At 33.4% G+C, this 26,007-nt stretch overlaps 1 protein-coding gene across 16 annotated transcripts in view; it reads left to right on the plus strand.

Annotated features, from left to right (window-relative positions):
- The window catches only part of LOC123315648, a 129,889-nt gene extending 104,564 nt beyond the window's left edge, over positions 1 to 25,325 (plus strand). For 14 of the 16 annotated variants that reach the window (XM_044901427.1, XM_044901425.1, XM_044901434.1 and 11 more), the window contains 5 exons: positions 5,019 to 5,081; positions 13,285 to 13,475; positions 20,399 to 20,701; positions 23,395 to 23,891; positions 24,249 to 25,325. In XM_044901427.1, coding sequence (XP_044757362.1) covers positions 5,019 to 5,081; positions 13,285 to 13,475; positions 20,399 to 20,701; positions 23,395 to 23,891; positions 24,249 to 24,417 — 1,223 coding nt within the window. In that variant the 3' untranslated portion in view covers positions 24,418 to 25,325. The remainder of the gene's footprint in view (positions 1 to 5,018; positions 5,082 to 13,284; positions 13,476 to 20,398; positions 20,702 to 23,394; positions 23,892 to 24,248) is intronic. The other 2 variants (XM_044901426.1, XM_044901432.1) reach the window with 2 other exon arrangements.
- The last annotated feature ends 682 nt before the right edge of the window (positions 25,326 to 26,007 follow it).

The raw sequence follows: 26,007 nt of genomic DNA on the forward strand, positions 1-26,007 counted from the left end.
CTCCTAACAGAGCTAATATGAAAAAATCGAAGAAAGAAGAAATAAATGGCAAAATCGCCAATAAGAAGACAACCAATAAAACCAAATCTGTGAATAAATCTTCTGAACAATCAACGAAGAATAAGTCTAGCTGTGGAGGTGAAACAATTGAAGGATTGGGGGATAAAACTTTGGACGAAATCCGAAAACGTCATAAGATGGTTCATTCAAACAGCTTCTTCCAGCATTTGTTCCTGAGGGGCGTTGATTCCCCAGCGCCACAAATACGAAGAAGACCCTGGCTTTACGAGCAATCACTAGAAAAAAAGAAAGAGCGACCCAAAGACCTTGCCGCTGGAGCAATGAAAATTTATTTGAATCACACGAAACCAGTCAGCGAATCTAAGTTTAAAAGTTTCGATGCCCGTCCTAGGTCTGTGAGTCCGAAATCTTTAACCTTCGATGGAAAAAATAATTCAATTGAATCTATTGATAAAGTTGGACGTAGCATCAGTTTACCACCAAAGCTTATTTATTTTTCCCAGACCAGCAGACCAGTATCTCCCGTTATGGAAAGAAAACAATTAGAAGTCCACCGAAACCTTCATTCACCAACCATTTCAAGGTCACCTTCAAGGAGAAAAATTGATGCCAAAAAACAATCTCACCAAACTACCAGTACCAAAATTACAAAGAGTAATTCAATTACATCTGGGTCTCTCACAGTAGATCAATCAAAAAATCGCCAATCAGATGATTGCAGAAGGAAACATTTTCTGAATGAGTTAACTTATTTGACGAGAAGAAGTTCGAAATTCAAAGATTTGAACGAATTCTATATCACCCTTGAGAAACTTGGTGAACTCGAACGTATGGCGAGTATCAATGAAAACAAAATTAGGAAAAAGAGTGAAGGCGAAATTGTGGATTTCGATAGATGGCAAGAAGTACACCAAAAAGAAAGAACTGAGAAGGAGATGAATTATTTATTCCAAAAATTGAAGGCAAAAGAAAGGGACGAAGGTTTTCTTTACCGCCCAAAAGATGTTAATAACTATAGATGGAATAGAGAATTGGATCGGGGCCTGAGAATTAAGGAAAAATCAGTTGATAATATCAAAGGCGAGTTGGAAAAACTAAAATTGTATGATCCCTCCCACATGGAAAAGTTTTCTTTAGCTAAGGATACATACAAACCCTTATGGCGAGGCAGTTCTGTTCTCAATCTTGCCAGTCACATGGTTGCTAAACGTTCAAAATCAGAAGGTAGGGTACCTGATGGTTATAAAAAATACTCCAGTTCCGACAAACTTCTCACTGAAGGTGTAGGTAGTAGAATTTGGAGTAGTTTGTCAATGGATCAGGTGAACACGCTCAATAAACAATTGAGTGAAATTTATAACCCGGACACGAGAAAGCAAAAAATATCACCAGAATTCAGTGTTTTTGTCCCCGCTGAAAAATCTCGTTCCAATCATTTATTTGTAAGGAGAAATTCAGATATTTCGAAACCAGTTTCTGATCGAAAAGATCATGTAGTTTCTACTGAGAATTCAGCATTGAGTGAGAATGAAAAAAAACGTATATCTCAATCATTGAGTAGGGAAATTATGAAAAAAATCTCTAAACCTTCAATCACTGACCCCAAAAAATGTGGAAAAGAAATTGTTGAGGCAAAAACTCTCAAACAGAACAAGATTCAAAAGGAGAAAAAACAACACCAAATCATCAAGGAGAAGCAGGAAATCAGAACAGTTCAATCGAAGGAAGCTAAGAGACCCAAAGATAAATATAGATCCAGTGAAAGTGGAAGCACTGATGAGTCAACCAATACGGTGATTTTCACTGGTTTGAAGGAAGACGTGAAGCAAAAAGTCGATTACTTCGAAAAAGCTTTGGATTCGGAGGAATACATTCCCACAATTCACAAGCCAGCTGAATCTGAGCTGGAGGATGAAAAGGCTGATTTGCCAGAACTAGGAAAACTGGTATCCTCCAGCTCGTGTCAGGATTTGAAGGAATTGTTTGGCGAAAAGGAAATTATGAGAATGGCAACACGTCCTTTGTCTTCAACCAGAAAATCGCAATATACATCTCCCCCCTTACAGCTACGAACAACGTCAATGAGTCCATGCAAGCTTTCAGTATCTGAAACCACGAGTTGCGACAGTCTGTACAGGAGTAGAAGTCTATCCCCTTTCTTCGACGATCCCCAAAGCTTGATGAGATCCGGAGAAGTTAGGAGACTGAAAGATAAATTCGAATTTGTTCACAACTATTTCACGAACAATTCCTTCAAACTCAGACGATGTTTCAGCGATTCTAATTTGTATAAAAAGTCTTCGATGTTCTTTCCCGCTTTGCTTAATGTAGATGTTGATTCTTTGAAAAAGAAGTATGAATACCCAGCTCGAGCAGGAAGAGGAAGAAGCAGAATAAAGAAAGGAGGTGTTGTTTCCCCTGTTTTTCTGAGAGCCGAGGACAGATTCATGCCTCATATCAATATAATAAGCAAGATTGCAAGTCTTTGCTCGAGGAAATATGATAAAGTTCGTTCTCCTACAAGTGATGATCTCTCAGAAATTCTCAGTTTGAAGAGTGGAGACGTAGAAAAGCTCAAGGAGAAATTCGATAAATCAGGTGATATTTCTTTATTAGGTAAAATGTTCACCTCTTCCCCAGACATAAAAGAACTCAAAGATATAGCGCCATATCTTACTGCTTCATGGACTGCTCATAGATATCCACGTACAACAGAAAACACAATACCTCTTACATCTCCGAGTAATTCTGTAGCTTCGATGGATACTTCTTCAGTTAGTAAAGCATCAGTTAAACCAAGATCGCCTCAGAGCGTACGCTCTAAGTCTTCTATACTTAAACCGCATCAAAGGACACGCTCAGTTGAACTGCCATCATCCAAATCGAAGAATTCTTCAGGTCCTTCAAGTTCCTCGCAACCTGAATTGAACGAAGTAAGGTACAGATCGAATTGGACATCAGTTAATACCAAACCTTCGGTTACATTCAAAGGTGTTGTATTGATTATGGGATTGCACTACATAGCTTTAGCCATTCACATACAATTTGCGATAGATCATTAACTGAAAAAGTATTTGTTGACGTAACATCAGATTAGAAGAAAAATCACCATATGAACTGATAATAAAGTATAGGGCGATTGATTATGGATGCGACTCCTCTTTAACTTTTATGTGCCGATGCCACTCCTCTTTAACTTTTATGTGCCACAGTGTGAAAAAAACTTTCGTACAAACGTTTTATGATTCAAAATGAATTTTCAACAAAACTGTTGCTCATTTATACAGAATTCTATAGATTCATTTATTTGAACACAAAATATCTTGCAGGTCTTCCAGTTTTCTCATTAGGATCATTACGTACCATAAAAATATCATGAATTCAAAGAACCCAACTCTTGAAACTAAGATGGACGCTATAATGAATATTCGAGCGTTTTGTAGAATAAAAGCATTCTTTATATTTTCTCGAATAATGATCCGTTTTCGAGAAATTTGATATTCAAAAATTAAAAAGTAGCTGTAAAATTTGAAAAAGTGGGTACTTTGCCCGAAAACAACTCTGTTTAAAAGATTTGTAGTGTCTCAGATTTAGCTTTTTATCAGGGCCAAATCGGAAAAAACGGTATAGGAAAAAAATGTTTCTTTTGACCTCAAAAATCTACTGTTTAAGTATTTGTACGAGTCGAAGACTCAACCTATATATGTGAACTTTCGAAGTCTTCATTTGCATTCAACAGATGCTCAGCAAACGTAGAATGATGAACAATCACTACAAGTAAGTTTATGAACTCCACATTCATCCCCTTATTCGTTTGATCTTTATTGATCTTTATGTATTTGCCTAGAGTATTTTCCGTTAAAAGCTAATTTGATACCATCCGATTCTAGAAAGGTTGATATTCTTATTCCCCTTTGTCAAAAGGATATTAAAGAAACAACTACTAATTCGAAAATGATGAAATCTGATTCAACTCACTGAAATAATTCGGTCAGTTCAAAAATTGAATGTCAAGAGCTAGGTATTCGTTCATCATTTTTTGTGACACAAAAAGGTTAAGTACCTACTTATGGCATTTTGTTCGATTTTTCAACAAAATTTGTTTCTCACAAAACGGAAAAGTAGTAAATATTCTCGCTAATCTTCTCTCGATAAAATATGATAAGCAAATACCTCTTGACATTCCATTCTTACTGCCTGAATTATTTCATTGATATTCCTTCATTTTCGAACTGAGCGTAAGCGAAGAAATTTTTTTATAAAAAATCAGATTTTGAACTGATGAGGTCGGTAATTCAAAATTTGTAGGATATGACTAGAAAGGAGGACAATGCAATGTCATGTATTCTAAAAAGTTCATTATCTTTCTCTTATAAGGAGAAGGACAGGCATAGGTACTGTCCTTCTATTATTCTTCCAGTCAGGTTCGAAAAGTGTCCTTAATTCTAATGAAAGTTCATATTCAACTTTTCGTTGAAGAGAGATGCCTATGATAACCTCTTCATTTATTTAACATAATAAAATTTAAAAAAAATTGCCTTTTCCATCAATATATTATATTTACTCATCCAACGATCCAAGATTTCTGAAATACCATGTATAACGAGAGGAGGTTTTTCAAACATTCATTCTGAATCAGAAAACTATTGTTTTGTAGAAAAACTATAGAGTGGCACAAAAAAATTCTAAGGGTGGAAATGAGAGCATTTACTTATAATCAACCAATATCCTTCTATTTGTTATTTGTCAATACTTGTTCGTATAAAAATAATCCCTCTGAAATATGAAATTTAATGAATTGATAAAATATATCATGCTCTATTATTTAGTTACTACTAGTTATTTCTTTGAGTGTCTAAAAATAATTACCATATATCCATAATATCCATAATTCGAAGTCCTCGTGAATATTTACCTATGGTGATTTTTCATTAGCTTCGCAAATTAACTAATACAAAATTGTGTTTCGAAATTTTGAATTGCTATGTTCACAACAGAACCAGAATCTCCAGTGCCCCCTGCAAAAAGCCAACAAGGACAATCAAAGGGAAGTCAAGAAGGTATTCTTATTTTTATTGTTTTTATTTGTGAATGCTAAAAGTACTATGTCGGATTACAATTTTATTTTTCGTCAGAAAATGATCCCGTATTCTCGTAAAAACATCGGTGTATTAAAATGGTCAATGATTATTGTCTGTTTACTTCCTCTTTCATTTTTAAAATCGTGTCTAGAATTTATTTTCTCAAAATTGAAAATACTTTGGTTTTAAGAGATTCGTAGGTCATCCGAAAAAATGAACATTGGTTTTCGTCGGCAGAAAATATTTCTAGAACTAGTTATACTCACTCGTAAAAAATCAAATATTTGAATATTGAAGCGACTTGACAGCCACATACTAGATTTTTTGCATTCCTGTATCCGTTCACGCTCACTGTTGTATTGAATTTCTTCATTAGAAAACTATTGCTTTTACGGACAAAAAAGAGTTGCAATGAAAATTTAGTTCTTGAGTGTTTCTCTCCTTCGAAAGGTCACAACAAAATTGAAAAAATATTCATAGGTACACTTTAAATTGTTAGACAATTATATCTCCACACTCATAAAAGAGTTTCATTGTCTTTTCACGTAGACAGTGTATTATGAATCAATCACAAGTTAATTCGGCCAATGCGGAAAATTACGTTTCATCAAAAATTCAGATCAAATGCCCTTATCCGTACCATCCTAATGAACCTGATCGATTTATCATGAATGAAACATGATAATGAGAAATTGAGGTAGAAATCTCCATACAATCATTAATTAAATATTTGCTCTGAATGGAAACCACCTAGAGAGTGCGAAATGAGGAACTATCTCGATAACACTAAGCAGATAACAGTTCGTAAGCATTGTTGGGCGAATTAATCCCAGCTAACGATGTCGGATTATTTCATTTATCGATCCCTAGTGAAATCCTGGAAAAGTGTGATTCTGCTCGATTTTGTTTGTTCTGATTCTGTGAGTGTTAGTTATGTCTGTAGAGGAAGGCTCATTAATGAGAAGTAGTCCAGAAGAAATCGCAAAACGCGAAGAATTGAGACTGAAGAGATATACCATAGCGAATCCACTGGCTTATGGACCTGTACCATACAGTTAGTATCAGGTTGAATTCCCATTTATCTATGGAATGGAACAAATATTGTGAATTCATGTGAGGATTTTCCTTCACATTGCATCATTTTTCCAAAACAAATAGATTGTGTGGGTTTTAAAATAGCTTTTTTACAGTCCCCTACTTTTTGTAAATTTCCATACGCATACAAATAATTTCCATTGAGTATTTGGAGAATAAATCGTTACTTCAAATCCCCTTCCGATGCTCTGAACTGTTCAATTGTGTTTTTCATAAAAACGGATGAAAAAATATACAGTGAAATTATTACCAAAAAACGAAAAAACAAATTCAACTTTAACGCCTTCTATCTTTTTCCACAGCAATATTTTATTGAGGTGTATTTGGTCCTATCGCCATATTTTGGTCCAAATAATCTGCCCTTAGCCTATGTTCCAATAGTTATGAATCACCCTGTATAGTAAAGTATATTCGATTGATTGAATTCATAAAGATTCAAAATTCACTTCGTTATGAGATGAATAGGGTGTTATATCGACACAAGAGAAAAAATTATTGTTACTATCAAGATCAAAAAATCAGTCCTCGACAACCTGGATGGTGCCATACAATATTATTTGGCCAATTAAATGAATGAGTTTTACAGATAACAAAGAAATGATGGAATTCATTGTACGGGGTGATTTCGTGAAAGCAGTTTTCTGGATCCTCATATATCTAAGCTTCATTCCAAATTTCAGAGAAATAGGTGATTCCGTTCAGGAGATAGAGTGGTTCTAATTTCCATTCAAATTTGAAAAACACCCTAAAAATGATGATCTAGAACTCCCAGATACTACGTATGGAGGTTTTTCGTGTTCCCCTATCTCACATTAAAATGTTTCCCATCTTATCCGGGACACCCTATATCTATGCCTAAAAGTGTTATTTTTTTTTTATTTTTATAGTGAAATAGATAAACAGGGTGACTCGTGATTTGTAAATGTATATGGTCTATAACTTTGTTTCTATCCAAGCAATGACATAATGATTTTTTTCAAACAACAGGCCTGACAATCCTAATCCTAAAAATATTTCCATTACAGGGTTTGCCACGGTGGGTGGTCATTTAAATTATCACATTTTCAATTTATTAAAATTTCTTGAATCTTCAATTCCAGAATCCGTAAATATTGTTGAAATGAAGTAGAAAATAAAAGACAAAAGTTTCATGGCCAAAGTCAATTTGTAAAACTTCAATTGTGTGTGCGTTGTAGAAGCTGTAGCAATGAATCAAATTTACGTAATACCTCTGAGTATTCAATTACTTAAAACTCAATGGTAATACGTTGCAAGTTTATGTTTTCATGGTTGCATAGTTCAGGAGTTAACACAGTCCTTGATTGAACAGATAAAACGCTACCTGTCCTGTTCGAATGGTTTTATCACAGATTACAGAGTAGTGGGTTCTATTCGCCATGAGCGGTTCTACAGAGAGATAAAGGGGGTAATTATTCCCCCCCTCCCCCGACTTGTCTCGTTTCAAATTTTCTTTTTATTCGTCAAACCTACCAAAAAATAATATGTGGACACAATCATGTTGTCGGTTCAACTATTTTAAGATAATATCTTTTCAATATTAGTTTTTTTCGATGACAATAGTTTCATAACAAATGTGGCGAGGCATCCTTACATTGCGAAAGATTTTAAAAACATAAGGAGAATATTCGTCTTCACTCCTTCAGAGAATTATTGAAAAAATAAAATGAACAGAATTGGGTGTGTTCAGGAAAATACCTAGTTAAACTTCAGTGTTAAAAATCCCTTCTCAAACTATATGTTCAACGAGAGCCGTTGCTGTAAAGGCTCAGGTAGACTACAAAGAGATATAAACGTCACTGAAGGAAAATATGTTCAGACCCTACTCAGAACCTTACAATGCAAGTAGAAGCTTCAAGTCTAGAAAAGAAGTTTGATAACTTTAAAAGAGCCTTCCTTACTGTTTCGTGGAATGCTATTTTTGGAAAGATTTGATTAAGGCAACAACAATCTTCAAAGTGAAACCCTTAATCTCGTAATAGCTACAAAGCAACGTCAAATCTTGGACAGCTATTTGAATGAAAAGAGAAATATTTTTCGTTTTTTGCTCAGGACGTCTGTATCACCTTCGCCCGTGGCCTAAATAAAACAATAAACCTTTTTTGGAAAGCTCTTTTCGTGTAAAATCCATCAACTCTTCAGTATTTGCAAAAGTATTACCGATTTTTCTAGTGGCGTTGAAATTAGTGCAGAGTAACCCTTAAGATCCCCACCACTAGTCCATCCAATGAAATCGAATAGAATGCAAAAATTTAACAAAATTATAACAGTGGTAATCTGAGATCTGAAGCTCAGTCCTATAGTTCAAACGGTTCCTAGGATATTGACAGAAAAAAATTTGTTGGGTATCCCCTGTACAGAGAAGTCTCTGCCCTGTGTCTCAAAAACGAAAGCCCGGAGAGAAAAATGGAAGACGAGAAAATTGATTCGAATCACGCAAATGGCTAGCGACCGAACTCTTCCTGTCTTTTAAATGCCATATTTGTTAGAACAAAAACTTCATTTCAAGGACAAAAAATGTTTCTTATTTTCATGAGTTATTTACAGTTTTCCGCTTACTCAGGAATTTTTTTTAATTCACTTTCTCTGCAAGGAATTGCTAACGAAGCTACAGTTTATCATGTCCGGATAACTGAGCCATTCATGAGAAGCTATATATTATTTTAAAAGAAGTTTACTCATATTCTGTAGATTTTTCGATAGCTGAGTATAGGTTCTTCTAAATTCCTCTTCTTCAGCCTACAAGAACTCATTAAAGAATCCAGTCGCAAGGGTATAAACGATCTTTGTTTGTCATCAAATCTAAGTCTCTTAGAGAGCATTTGTGTGATCTATACTCTACACTTCTGGTTTCTCAGTTGGTGGAAACGTGTAATCTGCACGTACATGTCGTTTAGCCATATCAAACGCGTCCAGAGAGAAAGCATATAGTCTTTCTACAAATTACGTATCGAATACACCTGGAGCGCTAATAAATTGGTTATCATTATCCAGTGTGCAATTCACTTGTCACGAACGAAATAATTAATCCTTTGCCGGTCCGTTCAACAGTCCACGTCCATCACCATCCAAAGAAACTCAGGCGAGTTGGGGGTCCTGCGAAGGCAGTGATGAGAGAGTTGATAGCGTAGTTTTATAGTAAACATAGGTCGGTGAATGGGACAAATGAAAACAAATTGATTCGCGGTTTTCTTGTGGAAGTACTTATTAGGTGTTCTCTAGTTGGTCCTGGTACCTATGGCAGCCTTACTCATTAAGCATTTCGAAAAATTAAAAACCAGTAAGTGCCTAAATAATTTTCATATTGGAATATTGACTGTGAAATACTTATTCTTATTCACATTTGATCATTTTCATTTTTTGTAACACAAATTGAAAACTCAGCTTGCAGATACTTTTCTAGCAACTCCACTAAAGTTCACTCAAGTGATTTTTCCTTTCTGTACCTACTTATGTATGTATTTGAGCTTTTTCTAATTGACTACCGGGTTTGAGATTAATCACTTTTTCCTTGCTCGCAATATACAGGTAAATGAACAGTTGTAAAAAAAATTGAGGGTTGTATTTCACGAAAAAAATTTTTTAAGCTAACCCTTCTTAGATATTGCCCCCTTAATATGGCACCGGAAAATCAATTTTAAATATTTTTCTTGGAAACCAGAAAACTAGGGTGACATTCTATAGTAGCGAGAAGGCAACCAAAAAAATTTTGGTGGTTCTCCCTTATAATGTCAGCAGATATCCGCCTCCTGGGTAAATTTGAGTTCGAAAATAAGCCTGTACGATTCACCTGTTGATAATATTTTTTTCTCAAAAACCGTTACTCTCAGCAAGAAATTATAGAACTCATTTATTCAAAATGTATCAAGTCTTTAAATATTAATTTTTCACTGGTATTATAGGAATACGAAAAGAAGATTCTTGTGAAACAAATTTTAGTAGTAAAACACCACCAATTTTCTTATTGACTTCCCCCTTCCATAGAATGTCTAATCATTTGTATTTCTGTAAGTTTTCTGGTTTCTAAGAGAAAAATCGAAAATTGCCATTTTAAAAAAGATGAAGCTAGAAGAAGCTGCTCCAAAGGAAAAATATATGAAAGACTGAATTTTTTCGAATTTATTCATTTACACCCTGTATATGTTAGTAATTAACTGGGTGTCCCATTGATAATGCCCTTTAGAAATGTACGACAAAATATATATTGGATCTACTTGAAATTTCATACAAAGACATCAGAAAAATTTTATCATTTATTATTTGCAAGATTCGGGTATACCGCAAATGTAATTTAACTCGCATATTCCAAATGGAAAGCCCTGTATATGTAATACATTTTCGAATTTATTTTCAAATTCTACGTTTTTTGTTCAGCATTAGCTTCATCTATCTTCAGTAGTTTTCGACTTTTTTTTGGTGAAAGTGACAATTTTCCTTACCGAAAATGTGGTTTGTAGTTTTCTAGACAACAATAGGCTTGAATGAGACATTCAAATTCGAATTTTGTTGAATAAAAATCGATTTATTCCCTTCACACGGAACCTAATATTACTTACGAAATAATATTGAATGTCTTTTGGTTACCAATTCCTGGAACATTTATGAAGTTATGCATTGCGATTCTGAGAAATAAATAATTTCTGGCAAACTTTCATTTTTAATTTAAATATATATTCAAAAATGTAATAGTATACATGCAGGGTGATATTTCCGGTATAATATTTTGAGAAAAATTTCAGTGGTTTAAAATATTTGTACAAAATTTTAGAGATGCAATACAGAAGTCCACCCTGTAAACTTCTCATGGGCATTCCCGGTAAGACACCCTGTATATTAAGACGTTCATGTTCATAATAGTAATGAATTAGTGATGCCATGCAGTATTATTACCCTTCAATGCATCATAAAATTATTGGAGAGTGTTTGGAATACCGTTTGTATATAATATATGTATATTATAGATACGACGAAATACGAAATTCTTATAATTTAGTACTTCTCGTTTAGATGAATATCCAAAATGAAGAGAGCAACTTTTCAATTCGGCAATCGCTTTATTAAAATGCAATTCACTCGTAATTCTATTTATATTATTACTGAATTTGTTAAGGCACATTTAAACCCTTCTCATTATTGAAGTTACATCATGTGACGATAGAGCTAGATTTTTCTTTTTATATTAGTTTCCATTCAACATTACATACCTGATATGTAAAGTAAAAAAAGTACATTGTTAATGGGGACTCCAACGAAATTTCCTATTATTGCATACAGGTCTTCATATATTGAATGTTACGAAATTCTGAAGAGGATCAATAATAACTGGATGTTGGTTCATTGTTTTATAATAATTTAAAAAAAAGCTGATACGAACAATTACTTCTACAATGAATTGCGTAATCAAAAGCAATAAATATGTCAGGCACGAATTCATTCGATGAAAATGTTTAACGATATATTCGAGAATTGGTTTAAATCTTATTTATGATCCATAACGGGTTTATTGTGAATGACTTCAATGAAGAGAGCATTGCGAATTAGATGCTACTTGTATCATCGCGTCTAAAACTATTCGAGTAACTCGGAATATACCTATGTTATGTGATATTCCGTTTTTATAAGTTAAGTAGCATCATGACTGCTTTCATTATTTCTCAACTGTCCAATCCCTATAAAATTGAACATTATGTACAGGGTGGGCAGAATTGGTTATACCTGAATTCCAACTTTTTCAACCCAACGAGATAGATTAAAATGCATGGCACATTACGGCACAACTAATAATGCCATCAACTGGATGACTCTATCTTCTTTTGTTTTCGAGTAATAGGTCAAAATTAAAATTTCAACTTTGGTCATTATCTCCGTTTCTGTTTAAGCTAGGATGTTGAAATGAAGACATTATAAAGACACTTATTTGATAGAAATTCAGTGGCGTACTATGATTTTTCCAACAGGTATATTTGCTGAGCTATAACATAAAGATGTATTTTTTCTTATGAATACAGTAGTTTAAAATGACGTAGAAAGACTGAGGGCCATGTATGATATATTTCTAAAATGTTTAAGAAATTGCGATTCTTTCTTAGTCATTTTAAACTTTTTCATATGAAAAAACACAACTTTATGTTACAGCTCAGCAAATAAACCTGTTGGAAAAAATCATAGTACGCCACTGGATTGCTATCAAAAAGTGTCTGTATAATGTCTTCATTTCAACATCCTAGCACAAACAGAAGCGGAGATAATGACAAAAGTTGAAATCGTCCAAATTTTAATTTTGGCCTATAACTCAAAAACCAAAGAAGATAGAGAAATGCAGTTGATGGCATTTTATTAGTTTCTCGAAAAAAGAGGACATCAATGGTTCATTTATTTTTCTCTATCTCGTTGGGTTAAAAAGTTGTAGTTCAGGTATCACCAATTTTGCCCACCCTGTACATACTACATACAAGCAGATTGTAACCAGACCACCAAAATGAACGATGATATTAATTGATGAATTGAATCTTTATTTTTATGGGATAATACGAAATAATCAAGAACAAAATAAATTTCTTCATTGCCAGTAATCCATTCCATATTCGTCCCTAACTGCTATAGGAATAATTCTCCCAATTTTTTTTTGATAGCATAACCCACCTCATCGATACCTTAAAACGATCAGGAAATCCAAAAAGAGTGTCGTTAGTTTGTAATACAATTTTTTTTATTGCTACAACGGTCATCTTGTTAACAATGAAAAAATTCACTCGTTAAGTATTCTCTCGGCGAACCTCCCAAATAAATGTCAAAGTTTCTTTTCCATTTTTCTTTTCGAACAGTTAAGTTTAAGTAGTTCCGAATCGTTCGAATTACGTGACCTGTATGTATTTATTTTGGTCATTGTTAACACGAGCGTAAATTTTCTCGAATGTAGTTGACCTACATCTATATTTGCTTGTCCCTTCCATTAGAAATCGATGAATCGCTTTGAAGTAAATGAACATTCCCAATTCCCTTCTTCATACACAATAATATTCTGCTATTTCTGAATAACAATAATTAAATGCAATCATAACTTTTCCAGGATCACCGAGAAAATATGTGGAAAACCAGGTGACAATTCATTACAAAACTCCGGTGAGGCAAGAGGTAAAGGACTATTTCAGCGAAGACGAACTGGCTCATCGGCAGCAGGAGGCCATGAAAAAAATGTACCAGGAAGAAAGGCGACGTAAATATCTTCAGGTTAGCAAATCATTCTACAAGTCTTTCGATGTAAGTTTACGAGAAATATACTTGAGTGGCTCACGCTTTGGATTTTTGCAATTAACGCCACGCTGCTCAAATATAATGCTAATTTGGGTATATATGTATAAGCTACATTAACTCCGATGTTTCCAGGAACGTACAAATGCTAAATCGAAAAAAATTCAATTCATTAGTAAGCAGAAAATAAAATGAAATTTCTTCTGTATTAATTAGGACTTATATTTTGGAATGAGTTAAAGCCAGATTAGAAGTCGCAGGTGTTCAAAACAAGCCTAATGGTATGAGCATCTCTTGGCAAATTTATTTGGTAACAATTAGCAATTGAGCTTCGTTTACTTATCATTATGATTATAAGTATCTATCAACGGTGTTCACTAAAATTGCGGCAAAAATGCGGGAAGGTGATTGCCTCCGAAAACATTAATATTTCGTGGAGAAATATGCTCCCCTTCTAAAATATGGGGTGGTTCAAGATAAGAACAAATACCATGTTTCCAGAAGCAGAACTCAATTGACAACAAGCGATGATTTGAGAGCTTAAAGATTATAAAAGACGTGTAAGGTCTGAAATCTAAAATAGAACCTCATCAAGAAAGCGTTATGAAAAACTACGCTAAAAGAAAGGTATCATATGAGGGGAACTGTGGGGGTATTTGCCTGATATCATATTTCCTACATAGATAACTTCCAAGCTTTTTCTTTATTTTTATTAGTTCAATTTGGATCACCCCTTATCACAGAAATGTTTGTATATTCTACTCTTTCGCAAGCTGTTTTCATTGAAATATGAAAAAGAAAGGTCTATGTTTCTTTTGGAAAAAACATACTCCAAGTTTTCAGAGAAAGAGGTTTTCAGCTGAAAATTTGAAGAAATAACCTCACTGCATTTTGATCGAACACCCCATACCTATATAAATGAAATATAGATTTTGTCGGCAGATGGTCAACAATATGAATTTTTAACATCGTTAGCAAAACGAAAATTTGGGTTTTCGAAAATGAATAAATAAATATAATTATTCAGGTAGTTGGTTTTTTCTTGAAGAAGAGTGTACCAATGTAGTGGAATTTCCCATGTCATTATACTATGTTCAATAATTCTTTGGACAAAAAATCTTCAAACAACCTAGCAAACTTTGGTTTGCTTTACTTGGAAGCAATATTAGAGATTTCTCCAAATTTTCAAGTCATTTTTATATTAAGTCACCGTTAAGGTACCGATTCCTTTATGACATAATTCTTTTTTCTAATCTTAATCAAGAAAATCACAATTTGATATCACACCAATCATAATCGCTTATAACCTCGATTTAAAAGAATGTTTTTTAGATTGGAAGGTAACCTATTTCCGAATAAGAAACTGAAAATCGAATGTTTGTAATTTTTATGTTCAAAATCGATATACTCAAACTGCGAAGATTTCAAAAGATTGTGGGTTACATATTTTTTGTGCTTTGAACCAGAGATTTCGTCACATTCAGAGGATATATTCCAAATAAAATGAAATAAAAAACATATGCATTACCAGAAGGATTTGTTGGGTGGGATTTTTCTATCATGCTGGCTTATTCCGTTTGTTCTGCAGTCATTCTCCAGCCATCTTCAGGAATTGTCTTGTTTTAATCGAAATAGGTTTTCTTTTTAGTCATACTTCCTTCTGAAAAATTTGAAAAATTGGAATAGAATAGGCCAAAATGATGGAAATAGCCCAATAAACCATTTTACATAGTTTCCGTCATCAATCGTCATTTCATGACAACAGTTATAATAACCATGAGAAAATAATTGAAATATTCTTCAGTATGAGTCATTAAGAAAATATTTTGCACTAACAATGTTATTATGCCTACTCTACTCATAAATAAATGACATCGCTCGTTGCCATTGAGATTTCCAATTACTATGTTCACCTGGTAATATACGTTTGACTAAATTCAATTTTTTCATACATCTTACTGATAGATTACTCACATACTGTGTAGTGTCACTTCGATACTGTAGCTCTTTAACAGGTAATAAATTCTTCATTCGTGTATATTGGAGAAATTAATGAGTACTTGTTCAAATAAGAAACTAGAACAATGGGTCAATTAGATATGCAGAATCATCTAGATAACATCTGCTGTAAATGCAAAATTATTCTATTAGGGAATTAGATAAGTTAATGCAATCACATAACATGCAATTTATTCAAATGATCTTTCGTATTCAGCGAAGGATTGTTGCAGTTGAAAATGTCTTTACTTTTTACTTATAGTCTAGATGATAGTTTGATGTCTGGAAGTAAAAATAAGCTTCTACGGATAGAAATAGAGATACTGATCGATTTAATCATCTAACTTGAAGTGACAATTTATGGCACCTTTGCAGCTTTAAATCTTTTCACACTAACCTAACCCAACCGAAAAATAATTATCATCAAAATAATATATTTCGAGCACAATGCAAATAGTTTGAAGTTTTTCTATTAATTACCTACTATAATTACCTCTGAAAAAGAGGACATACGCCTTTTTGAGATAGAAAAATTAATAATAATAATAATAACTCTTTATTTAGCTGAAATGCTAATTACATAACGAGAAAAAATTTAACAATCATCTTTCAAGAATAGAGCTCCTTATTGATATATGATACCAAGAATTTTCTTAAATTCTTATATCTGCCAGATATTATCATATCTTTTGATTATTATTATGTTTATTTATATTGAAATCATATAATTTCGCCACTCTGAACAGTCAAACAAACACCGAAATCGAATCGGAAGGATAAATCATGGTAAATTATATATTATTGGAATAGTTTGTCTCCCAATAAATTTGATAGATGAGAACATTTTCAACCCTTTCTTATTCATTTTCGAAGTTTATAATTATAATTCATTTAATTTTTTTTTTGGTACTTTAGTAGCTTAGAATATTAACTCTTGGAAAACTGTATAAGGTCGTGGGGCGAAAAATTATTCCATATCATACAGGGTGTTTCAACAGTACTCGATCGGTCGATAACTATCAGAAATTTCGGACTGGGAGAATGATTAAAATTTTGGCGGTGTCGACTCTAATTAATGCTTAAACCAAAATGATTTTTGACTTTATATAGGATGGTTCTAAATCTTCATAAAATTCAGATTTCGAAATACCCCACTTGTCATAATTTATCAGTGTATTTTCTCGATGTAGCCTAGTGACCTTTACAAAATGTCAAAAAAACTCAAACTTTTGTCTTTCGAAAACCCTATTGGGTAGTCTTCATTTTTATGGGAACATTTTAGATCTTAAAGGAATTTTGAAAATTATTCATTTCAAGCCTAATACTTTTTCATGAAATTAAAACCACCCGCTAGGCAATCCAACATGATCTTTGAAAAAATTGAGTTATGATTAAAGTTCATTTTTGAAAAATGTCAGAATCTTCCGGAACAACTGTAGAGTGATCTAAAAGAGTGTAGAAGACTAATATTCGATTAGAATATTTTTCATCGATCATTGAAATAATTCGATTTGTCTTCAGTTTCAGAAAAAAAACTTCTTTTGAGCCTTTTGTCAAATAATACTAGCAAGCAATTAATCAAAAAGCTGATGCATCAACCTAAATGCATTTTTGGAGTGTAACTTCTATATTGCTCGCAACTCTGAGAACGTTATGCTTTTTGTTTACTGAGTAATTTTGATTTACACACCCTAAAATGAAAATAATCGATGCACCTCCGATTCTTGAATTATTTTCATGACAGTCACGCCTCACTCGAGAATGCTTTATTACAATATAATGATAATTCCTCGGATCTCAAGTTGAAGATTATCATAGTCTCCGTCTTCAAATTGCTTGTAATTTGTTGCAGTCACGTGGGCGGGTATGTGAACTCAATATGAATATCCCATAATGATCGCAACTCATTTGTGATTCTTCGTGCAGTATGTGTCAGTCAAATAGGTGTGTTGTTTATAACGTCGAACCCATCAGGAATCTTTGCCACAATGTCATTGTCGGTAGAAAGTATAGAAGGTTGTTGTCTTCTCTCTTCTACGAGGAGGAAAACACACCTTGACCACGCCGCTTATTTATAAAAAGTTTCACTTTCTTCATCGTCGTTATCCGCTCGACGGTATTCAATCAACTGCTTCCGCAATTTTTTTCAATGTTTCTACAACAAATCTCTGAATTTCTATTTTTCCAGTGGTTTCGCAACTTTCGCTGCAAGCAACTTTAGATATCTCATCTTATTAGGTACATAGCCGGAGGAGTGTGGCCTTTCTGTAAGATTTAGTTACCTCCTCGGTAATGGAATTGCTGTTTTGTCTTAAAATAAGCAATTTCATCAATGTCTCGAATGAATAATTAAAATTTATATTTTAATTATCAAATGTCACAAGCATTTATGCAAATAGGCAGATTCAGCTCATGTTTTGTTTCCAATTATCAATATAGGCAAGACCCTTTACTCTTTATACAAAAATGTAGAAGTTGAAGTTATTTTCTTAAATAATACAATATTTCCTTTGACTATGCAATAGTCAATGGTATAACTCATTTGTGTACAGGATGGCAATACAGAGTTACCATTTTCAACACCTTTTTTTTATTCGACATTATTTGTGTAGACCTCTAAAAGTCGAATTCGTATATAAAAGGTGGTCCAGAATTTTATACATTAATTCCTGAACTCATAATACATCCAAAAATTTTTCAAATATCTTTCAAACGGTTTTTATGACGGTATTTAAATTTTTAGAGCGATTATAAGACAAGGTAGTTTTTGAGGGTGAGTGGGTGTTATACCGTTATAATTTTTTTATTTTCAATTATTCGAATGAATTAGTTTGAAGGAATATTTTTATAATTCTTTCAAATAATTTAAAATGAAAAAATATACAACGCATTTATCTTTACAAATCCTCTAAAAGTACCCCTTATTCATAAGAAAATATATATTTCGATAAATGAATATTGACGATGACCTGAAAATAATAAATATCCTCCCGTGTCGAAGACATTTGAAAATGATGTTTTCGAGTGACTCCTTCAAAGGGTGATACAACTCCCTCATTATACAGTTTCAGAAATAAATGTACATACAGAAGTAAGTAGGTACTCTTATTTTTGACTTTTCAGCTCTTTCATTTCGAATCTAGTTTCTCATAGCAAGGAACATAATCCAAAAAATAAATTATGAAGGTTATTTTAATTATTATTATTTTTCTATTGATGATTTTTTTATCATGTTTCTTGTTAATTGCTATGTAATAGAAAAACTTTGAAAACCATGGATCCAAAATGAACAAAGCTGGGCATTTATAAAATTTGTTACCACAAACTGCGAATAGGTAGTTGTAAATAGTTTTTTGGGCTACAAAGATATTCAAAAGATAATTTTCTCTGATGAATCCAAGGAGAACAATGGCAGAATCATGAAACTGTATATGAGTACAATATTTAAATTCCTCTTTTCAAGCTCTATACAGTATAGCACATTCCATTCAGTAAAGGGAACTTTGTATGGCCACCCTGTACCCTAATCTTATGGGTAAGACATGTTGTATCATTATGTACTTCAGACTTATTTATCCAGAGACCAGAACAACTTATTTCTGTAACTCCTATAGGCTTAGAGGGTCTATTTCTGGCGTACACCCTCTGTACATCCACTGCAGTAACATTTTATAAAAAAATTTTAGTTTATCAATTCCACTGACTTTGGGAATTGAGAACATTCAACGCTATTTTGAAAGCTTCGAATGAGCATCTAATTCGGATATGCTCTAGACTGTAGAGAATTATGTCAGTTATCATCAACTCACTTGCGCCAAAATCAAGTGGATTTACTTCACTCGCCATACTACATTCAATTTGGCTTAGCAGTGGTTAAAATGTTTAAAAGAAAAAAAAACGATATGTAAAAGAAGTCACGTCTTCTTAAAAGAATGCAAGTTAAACTGGTAGAGTAGATTATGAAAACTGCAAACAAAATAGTTCGGGAGAAAAAAACATTACAACGAGAGTGGATTATGTCAACTTCTCACTTCATACCTGTAGATTCGAGTAATTTGGGACAATTACTCTCTTATAGATTTCTTTGTTTTTTACCATTTATGAGTGAAGAAACAAACTTATAAGATTGTGTAGCGCCTCTTGGGTTAGTTTAATAATCAATTCCTGTTGAGTTTGTCGCGACCAGTGCGTTTGAATCAACAAGAAAAATTAACGAACTCAGGAGAGTAAAAGCGCGTTTTTCTATGGCCCATATACTTTCTAGTGTCCTGTACATGTGGTTCACTTTGTGCATGTGTAATTTTTTTTCTGGATACGTGGGATATAAGATATGTCATGAAACAAGGTTGTTTACAAATCAAACAGAAACACGGATTTCATTCATTTTTTGTTGTTGTTTCATAGGGTGACTTGTGACTTGGGACAATGCCGAATAAATACGAGCGGCGCATTGGCAGCAGGAAATATGTCGATTTTTCTCAGGATATTATTATTTACCTTATTTTCACAAAAGATATCACCAAAGAAATCAAAGTTCACGAATTATAATTTTTCAAAACTATACACCTTCCCAAGTCACCTATTTCATTTGAGAGTTGAGAAATCAATGGATTTTAAGTTGTGTCCAAAGCCCCCCAAATCGGTGGGTGACTTGGGAGACGTATATTTTTTCTTTATTTATATCCGAATTCTGAAGCATTTCACATCCTTATCAATAGTTTGGGTTATTGAGCATATTTAAACCTCTTTTTCAGATGAAAATAGGTCGCCGTGTTGGAAATATGACAAGTTGAATTTAACAATCGTCCCAAGTCACCCAAATCTACGGTATTGGCTTTCTATCCCAAAATTCCCTATACGCAGCAATAATAATAAAAATGACCTTCATAAACAAGATACAAACAGACATTTAAATTCTTCGAATTCTTTTCAAGGAACTGCAAGACATGCACAATAGACGTCACACCGACAACTTCATTCCATCCCAAAAATCACCAATCCCCCTGAACAGGTACGATGATTTCGACGACCTCGTTGCCCCACAACACAGGATAAGACCTAGGTCTCCCGAACCCAGGCTAGTGGCCAAGGCATTGTACAATTTCGTGGGAATGACTCCTAGAGAATTGACCTTCCGCAAAGGGGACAACATTTATGTCAGAAGGCAGATCGACAAGAACTGGTACGAGGGAGAGTTGAACGCTATGGTGGGCCTGTTTCCTGTGAATTACGTTGAGGTAAGGAAATGTGAAACGGTGTGCGATTTTCACACATCGATGCATTTGAAATTAAAAGGACTCTTCAATCAGGAAAGTGAGGACTTGTTCCAATTTTGTAAAGAAACAGGTTTAAGAATTTCCAAGGGAGAAAAACGTTTGAAGTTCTTTTGACAGCGATGAATAAACAATTTGTCGCATTGAAAAAGAATGTAGTCTAATCTAGTAGAAAATATGATTGAGGAAAAACTCATGCAGAGATAATATCTTAATTAAAATGGGGATGAAACAGAACTGTCTTTCACATGAATGGTCAACGTACTAAGCTCCACAAGACCAACAAAACAGTACATTGTCAAGAACTGCCGATGCCAAAATTTAACATTATGTGATCTCTTATCAGTATGAAACACACTGACACCTCGCGCAGAGAAGCGAAAGAAATGTTATCATAATATTTTCATTTTATTGCATTAGATTGTAGTCAGACGAAATTACCATCATAATATGAAAAATTATCAATTCCGAGAAATGAACCTTAGAATACCTTCATCAAACAATGTGTACTAACAAGTAGAAAATTGCTATAAAAGTCAAACAATGAATCATCACAGTAACCGTTTCTCTTTATTTAAAAAACAGTTATAAGTGATACTTGCGATGGGTTTTCGATACGGCATCTGCATCTGAATATTTATAACAAATTTCTCATACTTTTATACGACTTCAATTCCACTGTCAATAGTATGGCCTGCAAAACTGATCATGCAAGAAATTGAATTGATCACTATGAGAATATACAGGGAAAGTAGCGACTTATAAGCAAATCGTCAAGTCTGTTGTTTAGAATACCATCATTTATTCCATAAAAAATTGGAAGCAATGATTATTTATTCAGTCGCGCAAAATGGCACAGAAGGATATTTGGATACAAAGAATAATTTGCGATAACTATGAATTATATTTTCTGATCTGACATATCTTGAAATGAAGGCCCTCATTATAACATTTCAACCTTTCACACATCTCCGAGCAATTCTTTTACTTGTAGAGTTTGCAGTTTGAGGTATTCAAATTTGAAAAGCCCTTAAATTTTGTTGACATGTTCAGACACGTTAAATTTTTGGCAAGATAATTATTGTTATTCAAAGCAACACTGCTACTGTAGCAGCTTTTTACTTTAAGTAGCAGCTTTCTACTTTAAGTTGCAGCTTTTTACTTTATTATCATACAGAGTTTCGATATAGCAAAGCTGGAGGATATAAAATTTTTTCGATTTAACAAGTAATTCGTTACAGTGAAGTTTGTTAGACAATTCAAACGGTTCAGACGTGATGTTACGAAAAACAATATTTGTTGTTGCAAGGTGAAGTGCATGTAGAAATGATTGCAACATCGCAGTGGGCGTTAATTTTGAAATGATATTTAATAAAACAATTTTAAAATTAACCCTTCAGTTGCAGTGCAGTATATTACAGAATAATACAATTACAAACACAACTGCGATGCAACAATCATTTATAGAGACCCAGTATATTAGAGTATAAACACTCTGCTCTTAATATATCTTATAAATCATGTTTCTTTAGTTTATATGAATTGTTGTCGTTTTTGCGAAATTGTGTGTACCTAATTAATTTATGGAATACGTTATGTAAAGGTAAGAGTTGACAGAATTGATGAAAAAAATCAACTGTAATTATTTATCGAAATTTTGATTATTAATGTAGGAGAATCACCACAGCATCGTTGTAAAATGTGAGACAAAAATTAAAAACTATTCATAGCAGAGAACGCAAGTTCATATTTCTGCTCAATTCGGATATATTTGATTGATACAGCACTATTGAATAGAATAAATATCGAAATAGTCCAAAAAGAATAAATATCCTCATCGAGTAGAAAAATAAAAGCGTTTGAAGATACGAGACTATATTGCTCGATCCATCTCGATCGGTGAAATGGTTTGATAATGGCTTTCATTTCTAGAAAACAGAATTTCCTTTCAATGTGACTATTCAAGAATAAGGAAATTGTTAAAATAAAATTATCAGAAAGTGTAGAGAGATGTGATAATGAAAAAGATACAAAATATTGATTGTTTTGAATTTTGGATTAACTGCAAATTCACGGTAAGACCTTGAACTTACTCGAATGAGTTGCCATTTCAGGGTTATCATGTAATTGAAGATGCTTAGTCATTTATTTGATTTGTTTTTGGGTGAATATTTGTTAAGTTCATTTTCTTCGGAACACCCAACTCCCTCGTTTAATTCAAGTCTTAACCTTTACAAGCTTCGTAAATTCCATTCACACCAATATTTCAGTGTATCACTCTTTCCCAGAGAGCTTGGCAATAATAAAAAAAATTTGAAAGTATATTTTATGATGATCAGTTGAATAAAACGACAAAACTACCCACCCTCATGACTTATGACTTATAATAAAACAAAATTATATTGCTCTGGAGTGAACATTTCGAGATAAAGCATACTAGAAGACTTCTCTCCTTGAATAAATTCTGTCGAATACAAATACCTCATGAACATGAAACTTACCTACCAATCATTAAAAGTTGCTGTTTGAATAGTTATAAATCATTTTCTAAGACTCTAGTATTTCAGGCATTTCTTTTCTTCATTAGATTATTGGGAACGGTATTATCCACTTCTATATATAAAATGAGACTAAAAATGTATGGCTCTTTTTTTTAGATTGTTCCATATGAGAACGTGAAATCAACCACACCAGCTAGAAAACCAAACGAAGGGCAAGCGAGGGCGAAATACAACTTCTTGGCTAAGACACACCTCGAACTCTCTCTCGCCAAGGGTGAAATGGTTATAATCACAAAAAGAGTAGACAATAACTGGTACGAAGGCAAGATCGGCGGACGAAAAGGAATATTCCCTGCCTCCTACGTAGACGTTCTGATCGATCCTCAGGAACCTCCTAAGGAAAACCCCAAGCCTGTAGCTGCTCCTGCAGCACACTCACTTCTTCTCAACGGTTCCAGCCTGAGGGAATCCATGGGAAGTCACACTTACACTCCGAATGCTCCCATTCAAGACCAGGGACAAGTTTCCAGCTATTACGCGAAGCCTGTACAGGCCAACTACTGCAGTAGCTATGGAGGCAGAAAAACCGCAGAGTCAAATAACCCAATGAATCAAGCCCTGCATATAGATACTCAATCTGCGGATCCTATACCGTGAGTTTAATCAAATCGTTGAAATTGAATTTTTTCATGAGCTATTCCGGGTTTTATGATTCCTAATAATTAACAAAACAGAATGAGTTAAATCCGCAGCAGTACTCTTATAAATAAAGGAAATCAAACCACTGATTTTGTAATTTAAAGTTATTCCGATGAGTCAGAATATCAGATCCGATTTTTTATAGGAATAAATATATCTTAATTCCAATTACTTCCTACCGAGCTTCCTTGACTCAGGGAACTGCGAAAGAAAATAATTTTCTTTTTGCGAATAATTGATTTTGATTATTGTATTAGTATTTACCTCAATAATTATTTCAAGTAATGAAAATAAAAAATGTTTTTTTCCAGTTACCGAGCATTATACAAATACCAACCCCAGAATGATGACGAGTTAGAACTCATGGAGGGTGATACAATCTATGTTCTGGAAAAATGCGACGATGGTTGGTACGTTGGTTCCAACGAAAGAACAGGAGCTTTCGGTACTTTCCCCGGAAATTATGTTGAAAAAGTGTAACTTTCCCCGAGAAACTTTTTTGGGAGATCTTCTAAAATAAGGGACAGATATCAGCATTCGTTGGAATGTGTCTTCCGAAAATCTCATGTTGGAACTATTGAAGATTACCCCCTGTTTCTCATTTGTTACCGGCAAACTTGCCATATTTTAATGTAATATCCCAACCATATTTTAATCATGTTATTTATTTAAAATATTGAACTTTTATGTTTTAATAAGAAGTCGATCGGAAAATGTACTTTGTTTCTTGTTTCTTTGTTATTTGTTAGTATTTATGTATCCATCCGATCAAATTCACTCTATAGATACTTGTTTGTTAGAACACAAGAAAAATCTAATAAATGATTCATTTTGAGTAAGTCTTACCATTTTATTGATTCTATTAGCTTATAAAATTATTTGCACAATGAAAATTCTCCACAGTAAAGAATATAACTGAAAACATGCAGAAATGTCTATTGAGACCTGCGAATTTTCTAGCTTATTCAATAGTTAATAGACACTTGATAACAAAAGTGGTTACCAGTTTAAATGACCAATTCGATAGAGATACCTACAATTCAGTGCAAAAATTCAATCAAGAAATTTATTAGAAATGCTATTTGAGAACTATCATTATAAAAAACTACATCAGATGCAGTTGTCTAGTCAATTCTTAGAATATAATAGTATGCGTGAAAAATGTTATTTGAAAGCTAAATAAAAATATCGTTATTGTGCCTTCATACGGAAACTAACAATTTTCTTTGTACTAGATGCCTTAAAAAACACAATGTTTATATAATTATATATCTAACCAAAAAATCATCTCTTCAAATACTTCCATATATACATAACCAAATATGTTTTATGTATACAAATTATTCAGTATATTGTTTATTGTTTACAATAAATTTAATGTTAATATATTTTGCTGTTTCAATTCGAACATCCTTTTTAATTTTCATTTACCTATATTCCATTTTTTCATATACCTATAGTCAATAATATTAAAATACCTATGTATAGTGACACATGATATAACCATTTTCTGTTATCTTCAACGCACACTATTTAATTAAGACTGAACTTAAACACATGCAAAGAAATGGAATTAGAAAATTCTTTGAGGATGAGGATTTTATTACTACACGTGTAACACATCAGAGGAGGCAAGAAAGGCTAACCCCGGGTTGCATAAAGCTTGATCAGGGAATCAACGCTTGATTGACGAATAGACGTCAATTTGTTTTCGATCTATAATTCAGTCATGAGCATTCAGAATATCATTCTCGCATCGAATTATGATGTTCATACGTCCATTCAATTATCCTCAATTGATACTTCTTCAATACATTCAGAAATGAAAAGGTTTCAGTGATTTCGTTTAAGAAATCGAGTGACTGCCATATCCGTTGGACGGACAATCAAAATTTTATAAAACCCGCTGTAAGCCTTCTAATTCATAATGTATATACGTTTCTTAGTTATCATAATTTCCCTAAATAGATGCGGCTTTCGACCAAATCGAGGTACGGTGGACCTAATTTTCACACTGCGACAGCTGCAAGAGAAGGCCCGTGAACAACAATCAAGGATACAGCCTACATC

The sequence above is a fragment of the Coccinella septempunctata genome, chromosome 6, assembly GCF_907165205.1.
Source record: "Coccinella septempunctata chromosome 6, icCocSept1.1, whole genome shotgun sequence".
Taxonomy (NCBI): Eukaryota; Metazoa; Arthropoda; class Insecta; order Coleoptera; family Coccinellidae; genus Coccinella; species Coccinella septempunctata.